At 29.7% G+C, this 16,135-nt stretch overlaps 4 protein-coding genes and 1 non-coding gene across 9 annotated transcripts; 3 read left to right on the forward strand and 2 right to left on the reverse strand.

Moving 5' to 3' along the window:
• Positions 1–754: 754 nt before the first annotated feature.
• TRNAN-GUU (transfer RNA asparagine (anticodon GUU)) lies at positions 755–828 on the reverse strand. Its single transcript has one exon. It is a non-coding gene; the product is annotated as a tRNA-Asn (tRNA).
• Positions 829–1,301: 473 nt separating this feature from the next.
• On the forward strand, positions 1,302–2,123 carry LOC124497826 (uncharacterized). The gene has a single exon (XM_047061503.2). The coding sequence runs from the start codon at positions 1,407–1,409 to the stop codon at positions 2,019–2,021; it is 615 nt and encodes a 204-aa protein (XP_046917459.1). The 5' UTR covers positions 1,302–1,406; the 3' UTR covers positions 2,022–2,123.
• Positions 2,124–2,486: 363 nt separating this feature from the next.
• LOC124497733 (homeobox protein unc-62) lies at positions 2,487–11,638 on the forward strand. Of its 4 annotated transcripts, none has more exons than XM_075733870.1 (6): positions 2,487–3,796; positions 8,827–9,342; positions 9,414–9,583; positions 9,654–9,744; positions 9,814–10,856; positions 10,938–11,638. In XM_075733870.1, exons 2-6 carry the CDS (start codon positions 8,889–8,891, stop codon positions 11,343–11,345), a joined length of 2,166 nt encoding a protein of 721 aa, XP_075589985.1. In that variant the 5' UTR covers positions 2,487–3,796; positions 8,827–8,888; the 3' UTR covers positions 11,346–11,638. The 4 variants fall into 4 exon arrangements, with proteins under 4 accessions (XP_075589985.1, XP_075589988.1, XP_075589986.1 ...); XM_075733873.1 differs by lacking the exon at positions 2,487–3,796 and adding an exon at positions 6,217–6,428; XM_075733871.1 differs by lacking the exon at positions 2,487–3,796 and adding an exon at positions 7,692–7,739.
• Positions 11,407–12,553, reverse strand: Kdsr (3-ketodihydrosphingosine reductase). Its single transcript, XM_047061123.2, has one exon. The coding sequence runs from the start codon at positions 12,551–12,553 to the stop codon at positions 11,513–11,515; it is 1,041 nt and encodes a 346-aa protein (XP_046917079.2). The 3' UTR covers positions 11,407–11,512.
• A 239-nt stretch (positions 12,554–12,792) lies between these two features.
• Positions 12,793–15,512, forward strand: LOC124497467 (uncharacterized). Of its 2 annotated transcripts, XM_075733874.1 has the most exons (5): positions 12,793–12,961; positions 13,735–13,910; positions 13,979–14,785; positions 14,873–14,972; positions 15,041–15,512. In XM_075733874.1, the coding sequence occupies exons 3-5, from the start codon at positions 14,624–14,626 to the stop codon at positions 15,112–15,114; spliced, it is 336 nt and encodes a 111-aa protein (XP_075589989.1). In that variant the 5' UTR covers positions 12,793–12,961; positions 13,735–13,910; positions 13,979–14,623; the 3' UTR covers positions 15,115–15,512. The 2 variants fall into 2 exon arrangements, with proteins under 2 accessions (XP_075589989.1, XP_046917080.1); XM_047061124.2 differs by having other exon boundaries at positions 12,797–13,910.
• Positions 15,513–16,135: the final 623 nt, after the last annotated feature.

A 16,135-nucleotide genomic window follows, 5' to 3' on the forward strand; every position in this document is an offset into this window, starting at 1 on the left:
GTGTGTGTGTGTGTTTGTATATGTTTTGTATGTATAAAAGCTCGCGGTAGTTGTGGTGGTGGTAGTAGTCTAAGCAAGCTGATCTCGCATTCTATATTTTTTTGTTGCTGCTAGTCCCCAGAATCCGCCCCTTGTTTATTTGGTCTAACAAAAAAAAAAAAAAAAATCTGGTGTTTTCGATGAGGACCGGATAATAATGTAATTACGCATGCGTATTTTTAATGTTCCTGGATCATTTAATTCCAAACAAAAGATGATGTTTGTGGATGCTTAGCTTCCATGGGTTTTTTTTTTTTTGGTCACACACGCACTATGACATCAAATCATGACACACACAACATTATGTCATTCATGTGTTTGCCGCTAGGTCTACTTGGTGTCAAAGAGCTATATAGATTTTATATTAATAGCTAGCTTAGCTATTGTTTTCATGGTCATGTCGGGGGTCATATCGAATCGGATAGAAAGCTGGGAATAATAAAAATTATTAATACATACAGAAAAAAATGGGCGGTGGCTGTTTGCAATGGATCGATTATTTTAAATGATGAATTTGTGTCATTTAAAAAAAATAACGCGCGACTGGATGGGATCGAACCATCAACCTTTTTGATAATTTGAAAAGATAAACGCGTTTTATACAAACACCATATAACAATTGTAATTTTGAAAAAGAAAAATATGAATTTCGTTTTGTTTATTCGGGCGACCTTTGACGCAATTGTAACTTCGAAAAAAGTTAAAAAAAAATAAACGCGACTGGATGGGATCGAACCATCAACCTTCCGGTTAACAGCCGGACGCGCTAACCGATTGCGCCACAATCGCTGTTGATGAAAATACTACCCAATTTCTTCGAAGATGATCAACAACCAACTAAAAATTAAAACGGTTAAGCCCCACATATGAGCAAATGGCGTTTGGTGGGCAATCGAACACTACATGTGGAAGTCTATGGCAACAATAAGAACGGATTTATGAAAAAACCATCATAAGCAAAAAATTGGGTTCGGACATATTCCACTCTATTGAGCATTCGAGCTTCCTTTTTTTATTCCACATTTTCACTCTTATATGTTGGAATTTGAATTGATTAATTTAAATTAAATTAAATTGATTGATATAAAAATTCATTTTTTTTTTATTTATTGCGTTAAAGGGACATTCATAAATGAAATCATATATAAGTTTATGTTTGATCACTTTCGCTCTTTTCGGCTTTCTCTATTTTAAGCCATCGCTATTTTTTTTACGCATGTTTGGCAGCAGCAGCAGCAGCACACATTTATCAGCTGACTCATCATTTATTGCCAATTCATTCAGTGTGTCGGTGTGCTGCTCGTGCTTTTTTGTGTCATAATTTTTCAATTTCAAAAAAAACAAAATAAAAAACAAAAGAAAAACAAATGGAACAAGATGATCGAACACCATTACATCGTGCCAGTTCAAATGGTCAAATTGCATTGGTAAGAAAACTTGTACAGGATGGTGCCATAATTGATTGTCGTGATGAAATGGAATGGACACCATTGATTATTGCCTCATCAGCCGGTCATAAAGATATTGTTGAATATTTGGTCAATAAAGGTGCCGATGTTAATGCAGCTACCGTTAATGGTCAACGAGCAATACATTATGCTGCATCAAAAGGTTGGCTAGATATTTGCCATTATTTAATCGATTCTGGTGCCATTGTTGATGTTCGTGATCGATTAAAACAAACACCATTACATCGTGCTGTTGCACGTGGCCATGAAGATATTGTCAAATATTTTCTTACACTATCGAATATACCGATTAATGCATCCGATATGGTTGGTAATACACCATTACATTTGGCATGTGAAGAAGAATGTGAATCAATTATAAAATTATTAATACAATCAGGTGCCAATATTGATTCTATTAATGAGGATAAAAAACAACCAATTGATCTATGTACTGATCATTCATTTCAACGTTCAATACGTAATTTTATGGCCAATCATCATCAACAACAACAACAAAAACCAATCAAATGATGGAATAAAAATCCTGTCTTCATTTCATATATGTAAAAATGTCCAGAATTTCATTTTTCATGTTTCAGAAAATAAAAGAATTTAAAAAAAAAATGAAAAAAATTGTATGAATGATTTTGCGCGGAATACACGAATTCTTTTTATTTCAGATATTCTGGTAGTGGCAGTAGTAGTAGTAGTAATAGTGGTGGCGTTGGTGGTGGTGGTGTTAAAAATTGATGGATGACTGATTTGGTTCCAAATTGATCGAATCTTGTTTTTGAATTGATGTCTCTGTGTCTGTGGATTTTTTTTTCTTACCAATTGATGATGATCTGGTTTTTTGTTGTTGTTGTTGTTGTTGTTGGCCACTTGTATATTTTTTTTTTTTTTACTACTCCCTTATAATTTTTTGGACATTTTTTTTCTCTCTCTCTCTCTCTTTCAACAAAGATGTGTGTGTTTGGCTATCCATCTTATTCACACACACACACATCACGCATGAAACAAGACATTTTGAATGAATTTTTCAAATTTTTTTTTTCATTTCGAAATGTCGAAATTCATGGAAACATCATCAAGCATTTTTTTTCGTCAATCAATCAATCAAATGATGATTGACATTTGACATCATCATCATTTTTTGTTTTGTTTTTGTTTTTGTTTTGAATTTGATTTGATTGATCGGATCACAATATTTTTTTATTCTTCAAGAATTTAAATTCGAAATCTATTTCAACATATCCTGTTATAATGGTGTGTAATTAGTTTTTTTTGCCTTTCTCTCTCTCTCTCATTCCGTTACGATCATCATTTCCTTTCCAATTTCCAATCGAATGATTCAAGATAGACGGTTGCACATCAAATCATCATCGACATTTCCATTTATTATTGACATCATTCCATCAGCCGTCATCATCATCATCATCATCAAAAAAGGGCATGTCTATAAAAATGATCCACAACAAGAATTCTCATATTGGCACAATATAGCATGCATGTAAAGAATTATGATGATGATTCTTTCTCTATACAGTTCAAATTCACTACTATAGAATGTAAACTTTATACATCAAAAAAAAAAAAAAATTTTCTTTTCCTTCATTCTTCTTTCTGGGCAGCAGTCAGTCATTCATTCATTCGAGTCTCAAAATTTCAGGATCCAAAACATCATTGTGTGTGTATCCATCATCATCATCATCATCATCATCATCGTCACATCAAATATGACTGACATTGCCCGACAACGACAATTCTAGATCCATCCATCCATCCATCCATCTAGATTCTATCTTTATTTAGCCAAACCAACTGAAATAAACACTATGAAATGGACATTTTGTGCGCGCGATCCATCTATATTCATTTATCTATCTATCTATCTATCTATCTTTATATCGATCGATTCGTATCCGATCCAAATGAAACATATACAAGCATCCAAATGCACACACACACACACACATAAATATGACAGTATAAATGTGAATGTTTTATTGTGAGTGGCAGTGGCATCTTCATAATCATCATCATCAATATTATTTTACACATTCTAGAATCAAATCGAATGGAATTTTTTTTTCTTTTTTTTTTACTTTCATTCATTGATCTTGATTTGTGATGAGCAAATGACTTATATTTCACTATGTTTATTGTATATTTGTGTGTGTATGTGTGTATGTGTATGTGTAAAAATGGTCGATCATCATAATCAAACCTTGCAATGATGATAATGGTGGAAAAATAATTTCAATCTGATGATGATCGAATGATCAAAAATAAAATCGAATAATAAGGTATGTTTTGTTTTTGTTTTCATTTTTCATTCAAGAATTTTGTTTTGTTTTTTTTTCACCATTTTTGGAATTTAAATTGAGAATTCTGTTTTTTTTTGTTTTTTTTCTGGTTCCTAAATGTGTTTACATCAGCAATTTATATTTATCCATGTGTTTTATAAAGATTTTTTTTTCATGGCATTTCACTTAGAGAAAAACAAATGAATCGAATAAAAAAATTAGATTGCAAGTATAAAAACAATTAGAATATATGACTCATTAACCATTTATGATCAATTTTTTTTCCTATTTCCACTGATGATGATGATGATGATCATCAAATATAATTACAATTAAATATCATTCAAGCAATTCAAAAAAAAAAAATTTTTGGATATGATGAGAATATTATTCAATCTGAGTGAGAGAAAAAAAATGATGCAAATTTATTCCGGATTATGGCCCATTTAAGATGATTTCAGGGGCCAGATGTTTCGAATATGGTTGCATTTCAAATGTTTCAAGAAAAAAAACACTGGATTTTGCTCTTTTTTTTCCATTTCGTTGTTTGTGTTTTTTATTTGAATATCTAGGAATATTCTGTTTATTCGAATATTGTTGAATTCTTTTTCTTTTTTTTCGTTGTACGATATTCCAAACACACAGACAACTAGAGAGAGAGGTCAAATGATCATAACATCAATGATGATGACGTTTGGTATTTTTTTTTGTTGTTGTTTTCATTTACAAATTCATGATCAGAATTTCAAATTAGATTAGCCAAATTTTTTTTCTGGCTATCCAAAAAAAAAAAATAGCGAAAAATTCAAACGAAAAAAAATTTGGCTAATCGAATCTTGTCAAACTTGTCGATAACAAAATGGTCAAAAACGAAAAAGAAAAAATTAATTGGCAACTAGCTAGTTTGTTAGTTTGTTCTGATTAATTAGAATGATGATGATGATGATGAAAATCTTGCCAGTGAAATTGAAAAATTCAAATTCAAAACAATCTCTAGTTGAAAAGTTTTCTTTCTATGTATCTGAATTCAGCCATTTCCATTATATCCGATCTCTTTCGTTGTTTGTTTGTTGTTGTTGTTGTTGTTGATCACTTGATTTCAACAACAACAACAACAACAAAAAATACTTTTCGAATCCCAAAAGATCTTGTTCAAAATATAAAGAATTTAATTTCATGATTTTTTTTCTGATTTTTACAAAATTTGAAATAATAATTTTCAATATATAATGATCATCTGGATCCACCAGATCCACCATTATGATGATGGACACTAATTTTAACTAATAATAATTTCCTATCCTCATACACTTTCCAGCAACAAAAAAAAAACACATCGTTATTGATTATGACCGTTGGCACAATCCAATACCATTCGATCGATCCAATCAGGCATCATCATCATCATGTTTTGATCATGAAGAAGAAAAAAAATGAAATGAAATGAAATTCACTTTAATTCAATTATACATTGCCAAGAAAAAAAATATGATCATCATCATGAGTATCCGGCCAACAAAATTTTAAACGAAAAAAATGTCTGCATGTGTGTGTGTGTGTTTTAATGGCTCCCTAAATGGTTATTGGGTAGATATCTTAATAACATGAAAAAAAAAATTTTTCTAATTTCTAAATGACCCATCCATAGAATGGACAAATAAAATGGGTGTATTTTACACCCTTAGGGGTCAACATTTAGTTTTATCCACAACATATTATCAGAAACGATGATGTTTAGAATCTTTCATTATCGTCATCATTTATATATAATATACAGCATGCGCAACACTAATAAAAACTGAATATATCAAAAAAAAAAAATCTCTGATTTAAATGACAAATACAAAAGACAAAAATATACCTACTACCCTAATGCCAAACTAAACCCAATTACAAAATATCCTCCGCCCATTTATTGCTGCTGCTGCTGCTGGGTACTTTGTTTTTTTTTACAAATGGTCTACTTTCATATCAATTTGATTTTGAAACCATAATGTGGTGGTAGTGCTGACCAAAGGAACATTTTTTTTTGTTTGCAAAAAAAAAAGAATTCTGTTCTGTTTTTCGATTACAGATGAAATTATCATCATCATCATCATATAATCATAGGTTTTCATTTTGTCTTACTTGAATTCATTGATTGATTGATTCATTCATTCATCATCATTATGTGAATATGTTTTGTTTATGTTTTATTTTCTTCATTCAGACTGTTCAAAGTTCTTTTTATCTGTTGTGTTCTAAGGTCTTTGAGGTCATCATATACACTATTGGTGATTTCACATTTTTCGTTTGATGTCTGTATGTGTGTGTGTGTGTGTGACCATCATCAACAGATAAATAGTCATGAGAAATGTGTTTGAATTTTATGGTTTTCCATTATATTTGATTAGTGATTTTTTATTTTGAATTCAATTAATCAATCAATCAATCAATCAACGAATCAGCTAATTAATCAATTAATCACCACAAATCAGCTAAAGAGATAAATTTTTATGTGTTTTTTTCTCTGTTTCTTAATAGAAAAAAAAAATTAATTTGTTCACCGTGTTGTTTTGATCTTTTGCCGCATCATCACAATTTTTAAATTATCATTCATCATCATCAACGGTAATTCGGTTGATTCATCCAGGTATCATTTTTTTTTGTTGTTGTTTGAATTAGATTAGATTCATTTTTTTTTTTTGAATCAAACGTCCATCATTCTATACATTTTTTTTTGTTCAAATCATTTTTTTTTCTCTCTCTCTTGGAATCAATATAACATTCTCGGATTCCCATTTTGATTCTGGAATTTTATAGATTTCGGATTTTTTTTTTAATATTCTGAATCCACTCATAATTTATTGAACTTTTTCGAGAATAACCCAATCACAATTTGTCATCATCAATCGGTCCACTCAATCAATCAATCAATCACTCACTCACATACCGAGACAGAGAGAATTTTTTTCTTTCATTCATTCATTCAATCGGCATTTTCAAATTTCGATTGTTATGACACCTTATCAAACACACACACACACACACACACACACACACATTTACTTAATGGTACAATTCATATATTCATACAAAATGGATCAATTTACCAGTTTTTTTTACTATAGTTCGTTTCGGTTTCTTTTGAACTTTTTTCTGCTAATTTTTTTTTATTTTGTGTTCAACAATTTGTCCAAGGGAAAAAAATTACTGAACAAAATTCAGTATTTGTTTGCGACATTTTTTTTGTTGTGAAGTTCAGTTTATCATTTGTTTTCGTCTACAAACAAACAAAACAAACAAAACAAAAAAAAGATTGACGACACCTTGAAACCCTTACATTTGTTTGGTCTTTGTGCAAGAGCAATTGCCGCCGCCGCCGCCATCGCCACCACTTTTTTCGCCAGTCTATGTGCATGATGTCTGTCAATCAATAGATTCCTATATTGAAATTTTTTTTTCCACTGATTCAATTTCATCAAGATTTAAATCTCTTGGCTTCAATAGTGGTGGCCCACAAACAAACCAATTCAATTTAATGATGATGATGACGAAAAAAAACCAGATTGAAAATGTGAACGTAAAATGAAAAAAATGGAGAGAGAAAAAGAAAAAGAAAAAGAAAACGGCACAAATCAACAAATTCACTAATTACGTAATATTTTGTGATATGAAACTATAGAAAAAGATTTTCACTGAAATTAAAATTGATTTTTTTTCGCCATAAATTTAATTCATTTTGATGTTTTGGTTGAATTTTCTTCTCTTTAACTACTAAAACTACTACTACTAGGGAATAAAAATTCGTGTTCATGATATTGATGTTGATGATATGAATCTATAAATGAAATGAAATGAATGTGAATGTGGATGTAAGAAGAAAAAAATTGAAATTGAAATCAAATTTCAAATTACCCCGGTTGATTTTGAATGAACATTTGCTGTTTTGTATTGATTTTTTGTTTGTTTGTTTGTTTGTTTGCTAATTTTTTGCTCTGATCGATTGATCGATATTTGTTGTTGTTGTTTGTTTGTTTGTTTGTTTGTTCAATTTTTGTTTCATTTAGATTTTTGATTTTCTGAGAAAGAAATAAACGAATAAACCATGAACATGAAGAAAAAAATTTTTTTTTTTTTGCTTTGTAAAATTAGATTAAAACAAATTTTTTTTTGTTATTCGCCATTAGTTTCGTTTGAACTTTGACATGCATACAAATTACTCACATAGAGAGCTGATGATGATGTTCATTTGTTTGTATGGGAATAACACAATAGCCCCCTACCTATCTATACGAACCACATTTTGGTTTTTTTTTGTTTGTTTGTTTGTTATAAATCCACATTAGATGATGAAAATACGTGTTTTTTTTTTGTTCTTTTTCTTTCGTTATGAATAAAAGGGATTAATTATTGCGCGCCGTAGATTTTTTAATCACAGTTGAATTGTCGCACACACACACACATACACAGAGAGATGATTAAATCCGATGATTAATCCCGAAACACACATGTTTTTTTTTGCTGTTGTTCGCGGTCGTTATCGTTTGAATGCAGTGATATATATAAGTATGTCTGTGAGTTTGAAACTCTAGGGTAAGTTATACGTGCTTTGATCACTTGATATGGTCCAAAAGATATGAATTTGGTTTGAAAAACTTTTTTATTTTTTTTTTTGCTTTTGATAAAATCCGTGATCTAGAATTTGTACAAAAACACAATGAATGAATGAATGAATGAATGAATGGGCTATGTAATTAAACAAACAAACAAATCAAACTATCATTTTTTTTATTATTATTATTAGTTTCTTGATTGTAACACGCCCACGCATTTTAATATTTATGGTTATTGTTTGCTAGGAATTGACAATAATAATCACCATGATGATGATGATTGACCAAATGATGATGATGATGATGATGATCAGTCATATTGATGATGATAGCCAGATTTTTCATTTCATTACATTTGATTTCATATATATTAATTTATTGCTTTGTTTTTTTTTCTCATTTTTTATTCTGATTTTTCAATCAAAACCGATTTAGAATCAAACAAACAAACAAACAAAAAATTCTTTCAACAATTGAAATCAATAGTGAAAAAAAACATGGATATACTTACCGAACGTTTCGATAATAATAACAAAAATGATGAAGAAGATGATGATGAAAACGATTGCGATGATGATGTTGAAGATGGGCTGAATAGTTTGAATAATGGAAAAGTCAAAACCATAATTTCATCGGATATCGATAATGATGATGATGATGACAATAATAATAATCAATTAAGAAAAGATATTATAACATCAAAAGATATTGATCAATTATTGAATGATAATAAACAGGATAGTTATCGATTAATAAATGAAATGAATTTATTCAATATTGGCCAATTAACATCATCATCATCATCATCATCGTCATCATCATCAACAACAACAACAACAACAACGACTAGATCAATATCAATCACTCCTATGGTTAACGATATAATCGATATCGAACAATTAGAACGAGATAAAAATGCCGTCTATTCACATCCATTGTTTCCTTTGTTAGGTTTGTTTGAATTTTCTTTAAATCGATTGATTCATTTTATTTATTTATTGAATTTCCATCCAATTCATTAGCATTGTTATTTGAAAAATGTGAATTAGCCACACAATCAATAACGGCATTTGAAACGGATTCAAATCTGGCCATGTTTAATCGTGAAATTGAAGATTTCATCAATCATCATCATCGAACATTAGGAACTAATTCATCATTTTTTACTGATGATCCTGAAGTTGATTCATTGGTTGGTGGTTTTTTTTCGTGTTTTTTTTTCTCTAATTTTTAATTTCTAATTGATTTTGAACATTGTTCAGATGATAAAAGCTATCCAGGTGTTTCGTATACATCTATTGGAATTGGAAAAAGTATCACAATTATGTCAGGATTTTTGTCAACGTTATATTTGTATGTATTGTGTTTGCATTGCATTGTATTCTTCTGGAACTGAATTTGAATGATTTTTTTATTTGTTAGCTTGTCTGCGATCAAAAATGCGTTCAGATAATCTAATACGTGGTAATGGTCATCAATCATCGATGAATAATGGAAAGAAAAATCATTCATCATCATCATCAACATCATCACCACATTCATTCATGGATGATGAATATGATATTGATATGGATGTGGAACCTATGGATGATGATAATGATGATGATAGAGATCTAGCGCCCGAAAATGAAGAAGATAACACACCATCATTATCATTTTTGCAAACCACAACAACAATACCAAATGAACAATTTTTTTGCTCAAATTCATCGCCACCATCATCATCATCATCATCATCATCGTCAAGTTCATATTCAACACAACAACAAATATCAACATCATCATTACATCAACCACCACCATCACCATCATTATCAATATCATCACAGAAATCGAATCCATCATCATCGTCATTAGATTTGTTAGATAATATTATATTCAATTGTGGTCAAAAATCACAAATAACGTCCAATAATAATCATGCAACAATTATGTCATCAGGTTTATCCAATTCATCGTTACTTAATTTTGATAATACAATCATGTCAGCACCATCAATATCATATTTAAAATCAATGTCTAAATGTCTTCAACAACAACAACAACCACAACCTCCACAACAGATTTCAATGACCATATCAAACAATTGTGATTCTAATTCTGATTCTAATGATGAAGATGATGATGGTGATGATGATGATGATAATGATTTGGTACATGATCTCAGTTTAAAATCAAAATCTTTCAATTCAGAATCCAACATAAATGATAATGTTGATAATAATAATGATCTCTATAACAACAGGAATGATGATCAACGAGAAGTCTCATCATATCCACCTATAGTACAAAGTGATCAACCGAAATTGAAAAAAGTAAAAACAGAAAAACAATCAATCAAGAAAAAATGCTCAAATGAAAAACAAACGGCTACGAACATAAATTCAAATAATAATAGCAAACGTGGTGTTCTGCCTAAACATGCTACATCGATAATGCGTTTATGGCTTTTTCAACATATCGTTGTATGTTATATATTTAAATATTTGTGATTCTTGATAATTGTTTTTTTTCTTCTGTTGTTGTTGTTGTTTGTTTATTTTTAGCATCCATATCCAACGGAAGATGAAAAACGTACCATAGCATCTGAAACAAATCTTACCTTATTACAGGTAAATAATTGGTTTATCAATGCACGAAGACGTATCCTACAACCGATGCTTGATTCGGCCAATAATAGTATTCATCATGGACAAACAAAATCATTATCAGAATCATCATCATCATCATTATCAATGATAAATGATCCTGGATTAGATCTAACAACTAATACAGCTAAAACTGTTACAAGAAAAACGAATCGAAAACATTCAACAACAACAACCACTACGACCACATTGAAGACAAAATCAAAAACAAAATCACAACAACGACAACAATCATTGAATCGATTTTGGCCACAATCATTGGCCAATATTATACAGACAAACGATGTAAATCCATCGGCGAATTGAGAAAGAATTTTTTTTTTTTTTTTTGTTCTCTATTATGCTCAATTATCAACAATTAACATCATCATTGACAAATGTCATTTTTTATTATCATTTGATTGTGATATAAAGAAAATAGGATGAGGGCAACATCATCATCATAGAATATAAGTGTAAAAACAAATTTTCATTCAGATTTCTTCGATTTCGTTTGATGATGATGATGATGGTGATGATACTGTTTGACGAATTTTTTCAACAAAATTTTTTTGAACAATTTGTTCACATGAATACAGGAAATAAAGACCAATTGCTCTTAATGGGCCCATTGTACTGATTTGTAATAATCGTTGTGACCATGAATAACATGGCATCATACCCGAACATAATGTTGTGACAACAAAACCATTCAGACCGACTGTAGATATGAATTGATTATTGAGAAAATCATTCAAAGATTTTTTTGCAACCTGTTCGGGTGTAAAAAGGCCACCTTCATCAGAAATTAATTCGGTTATTTTTGGTTTTCCATGTTGTTCATTAGCGAAACCCGGTGTATCGGTATCTGGTGGAAATGATACCGTTATACGAATATTATGCGGACGTAATTCCATATCCAATGATTCAGCCAATCCAACTAAGGCAAATTTGGCAGCTGAATATGCTGAATAGCCATAAAGGCCAAATAAACCGGCAATCGATGAGAATATCATTATTCTTGCTGGATTCATTTGGCTTTTTTTCAACGATTGTAAACATGTTTTAATCGTATTCACTGTACCAAAATAATTAACATTCATCATACGATGAAATTCATCCAATGAACATTCATTGAATGTACGTGCGATGGCCGTACCAGCACAACAGATAAGTAAATCTATTGGTCCTGAATCGGATTCAGCATCAAATATAGCTCGTTCCAATTGAAATGGTTGTCGATTACTGATATCCACTGAAAAGGTAAGAATATTCTGTTGATCACAATTGTTTGCCATCGAAATCAGATCGATTTTAGTTTGTTGTAAACATTCTTCATCACGAGCAACAATCGTAACATTTGCACCATTTTTTACACAAATTTTTGCAATCTCCAATCCAATACCTTTAGTACCACCGGTTATAAATACATGTCGTCCATTCAATTGTTTCAGATGACATAATGATTTAAACCATTCATAAAGATAGATTATAGCTAAAATAATGATGAATATTGTCAATAATGTATAAATCATGATGGAATTTTTTTTCAAAAATAAATCAAAAAACAGAAACAAAAACGAAAAATCCAACTCAAATCGAAATCACATGCATCATTTATAGATAGTTGATCACAGAAATCCTAGATGGCCATCCAATCGATTTGGCTCCTTTTATAATTGTCATTTTGTACGATGTGTGTGTGTGTGTGTGTGTTTGTGTTACGAACAAATGTATTCGATTGTGTTCATCGATCGATCGATTGATTGATTGATTTGAGTTTTGACTTGATTTGATAATGCTATTGTAATAATAATTGTCATCATTTTTGCCTCATCATCATTTTTAATGATAAAGATGTCGTAGTCGTCGCCGTTGTTGTTGTTGTTGTTGTTGTCGATCAACTGTTATTATTATTATTATCATATAACAACAACATAAATGTTTGTTTGTTCGAATAAAATAAAACGATTTGAAAATAAAAAATTTATAACAAGATTATTCATTTCTTCAAATAAACACCGACGCACGATCCTTGCTCAAGTCAAAAAATCGACAAAAACAAAAAAAAAAATTTTTTTTCATCAATATTGTAGTAGTGTAGCTGCTGGCAAACTTGCCAAAAAATAAAACCCGACTACGAACGATCAAAAAAAAAAAAAAAAGTTTTTTTGGTATATTTTTGGCCCAATTTTTTTTCCACTTTCACTTTCACTTTCACTTTTATCATCATCATCATCATCCATTACCATTTTGGTCGGGTTTAAAATTATCTTCTTCTTTACCATATACATTATCATCATCTTCAAATGCATATATAATCGAAGCCAGAACGAACAAAAAAAAAGAAAAACGATCATTGCAGCATTTGAAACAATCGAATTCAATCATGATGATGATGATGATGATGATGATTTGATTTTCATTTTTCTTTCCGTTTGTTCAATTTAAACTACATACCCGATGGCCAGCTAAATATTGTTGTTGTTGCAGACTCTTTGACGCCCGTTTTGGCCTATATTTTTTTTTTTTATCTTTCACACACCACAAACACACACACATAGATAGAGAGAAAGAGAAAAAAATTTTTTTGACTCTCACCATTCAAATCTTCATCATCATCATCAAATTTAGTGTTTTTTTTCACTTTTACTTTTTAGAATTGTAATTTTCTTTTCTTTTCCTGTTTTCTCTTGTTGTTATCGCCAATTTTTAGTTGAAAAATTATCCTTTTTTTTAAAAAAAAAATGATAATAACCAAAATAGCCGTGTATAGTTGAAATTAGACACAAAAAAAAATTTTTTTTTTCCGGATTGTCTCGACATCATCATCATATAAATAAATATAGATTCGAACAACAACAACAACAACGATTGATAAAAAAAAATCCGGTACGTACACACTTGATTTGTTTTTGTTTTCATTCATTCATTCATTCATTCAATTCAATTGACAACAGATAGATTTATTTGTGTTTTTTGCCGGTATTTCGGTCCGGCTCGATGAATATTTATCAACAACAACAACATCCTCATAAAAGAAGAGAACGAATGATTATGAATTCGAATAATATCAATCATTCGATCGAATCAATCATCATCGATATAATCGATAAAATAGCCAAAAAAAATACATACATTACATTGAAGAATTAATTCGTGAATTGAATGGAAAAATTTCTTTATTAATTTTGATTGATTTCAATTTAATCACCATCATCATCATCGTAATTGTCCATTTTTTATAAATTAATTTTCAACTTTAGCCATCCTTCCATACTACTGCAGTATAGAAAATCAGACATACAGACTGATTTTTTTTTGTTGTTGTTGTCATTGTTGTCAATTTATAATTCATCATTCATTTCATTATCATTTTTCGTCATCATCGTAGTAGTTGTATTCATCATCAATGCCGTTGTTGAATTGAAATCAAATAGATTTTTTTTCATCCTTTCTTTCTATTGATTGTGGCCACTACTTTTTTTTCTTCATTGAACAAAATCTGCCAAAACGAGCCGAAAATATCAACCAATCAATCAACCAACCAACCAAAAAAAAAACACTCCAAAAAAATAAATAAATTATATATATTGACAATTGTAATGGATTACAAGGACCGTATCGAAGTGAATCAATTGATTAAAGATAAAATCAATGAACGTATTACAAAACGTGAAACATTGAAACAAGAATTACGCCGTTTGAATAGTTGCCGTGTACAGATTGAATGTCAAATTAATGAACAGCATAAAAATTTACATTGTGTAAGTAAAAAATTATGTGGTATTATTAGAAATTAATCCAATATAAGTTAATCTGAATCAATTTTTTTTCTTCTTGTTCAAATTCAGATGGGCATAAAAATTGATGATCCAATATATGATAGTAAATTGAATGAATTGGATGATTCAATGCGTTCGAAAGTAAACACCTGTCGAGATAGAATCTATGGTATGTATAAATTGAAATTCATTGTAAGCAAAAAAAAAATTTTCATTTAATTTTTTTTCCCCCATTAGATCTTCGTAAAGAACTTGATGTCGTTTTAAATGATATTAAATCAACATTTATTGAATATAATAAATTATTATGACGCTTGTAATAAATTATTATGATATGAGATGGACAATCTATGATATCTGATCATCTTCATCTCCATACAGATCATCATCATCATCGATGCTCATCAAATTTTTTCAATTTTCGCAAAAAAAAAAATGTGCACACACAAATGTGATTCCGAATTATTCTGGCTGGCTATTTTTTGTATCAATTGATATTTTGCATAATATTTTTTGGTTATATCCGCACATCAAACCAATTGTTAAATTTTTTTTTTGTTTCTTTTCTTTTTTTGTTTTGTTTTTTTTTGTTTATTATTATTCTACTGCTTCACAAACATTCGATTCTTATTTTGTTGTTGTTGTTATTATTATATTTTTCACCAATGAAATGATGAATTCCATGAACAATTATTTTTATCCCATTTTATCGGTTCAAAAACATTTGGTTTGCAAAAAAAAATGGAAAAAAAATTTGAAAATTTTCTTTTTTTTTCTATGATTTAATAATAATGATAATAAATGATACTCGGAAGTGATTTTTTTTCTCGTCTTTTTTTTCTGGATTCGTATTGTGTTCCATTTGTTGAAAATTGATGGCTGTCAGTCAAAGATAATAATAATAAACTAAACTGTAAGCCGGCCCACACCCAGTATTTTACATCAATCAAATCAAATTAAATTAAATCATCCATTTGTTCTGAATTTAGTCTTTTTTTCAAAAAAAAAAAAAAAAAAAAAATGGATGGTCAGTTTAATTATAATAAATCAAAAAAAAATCCTGTTCATCATCATACACGCGTTAAATTTTTTCATTTAAATCGTGTAGATTTTTCTTTTTTGTCCATCATTTCAACACAATTGAAAAGTTGAATCAGAAATTGAAATTGTTTTTTTTTCTGCAATCCGTTCTTATTATAACGTCCATCATTTGTTTTGGAAAAGTTATTTTTATTATATGGTTTTTTATTTTTCTCTGGCATGTTGTATTTTCATGTTGTGTTGTGTTGTTTAATTTTTCTGAAAGAAAAAAAACATACAACCAAATTATAT

Source organism: Dermatophagoides farinae, chromosome 9 (assembly GCF_024713945.1).
Source record: "Dermatophagoides farinae isolate YC_2012a chromosome 9, ASM2471394v1, whole genome shotgun sequence".
Classification (NCBI taxonomy): domain Eukaryota; kingdom Metazoa; phylum Arthropoda; class Arachnida; order Sarcoptiformes; family Pyroglyphidae; genus Dermatophagoides; species Dermatophagoides farinae.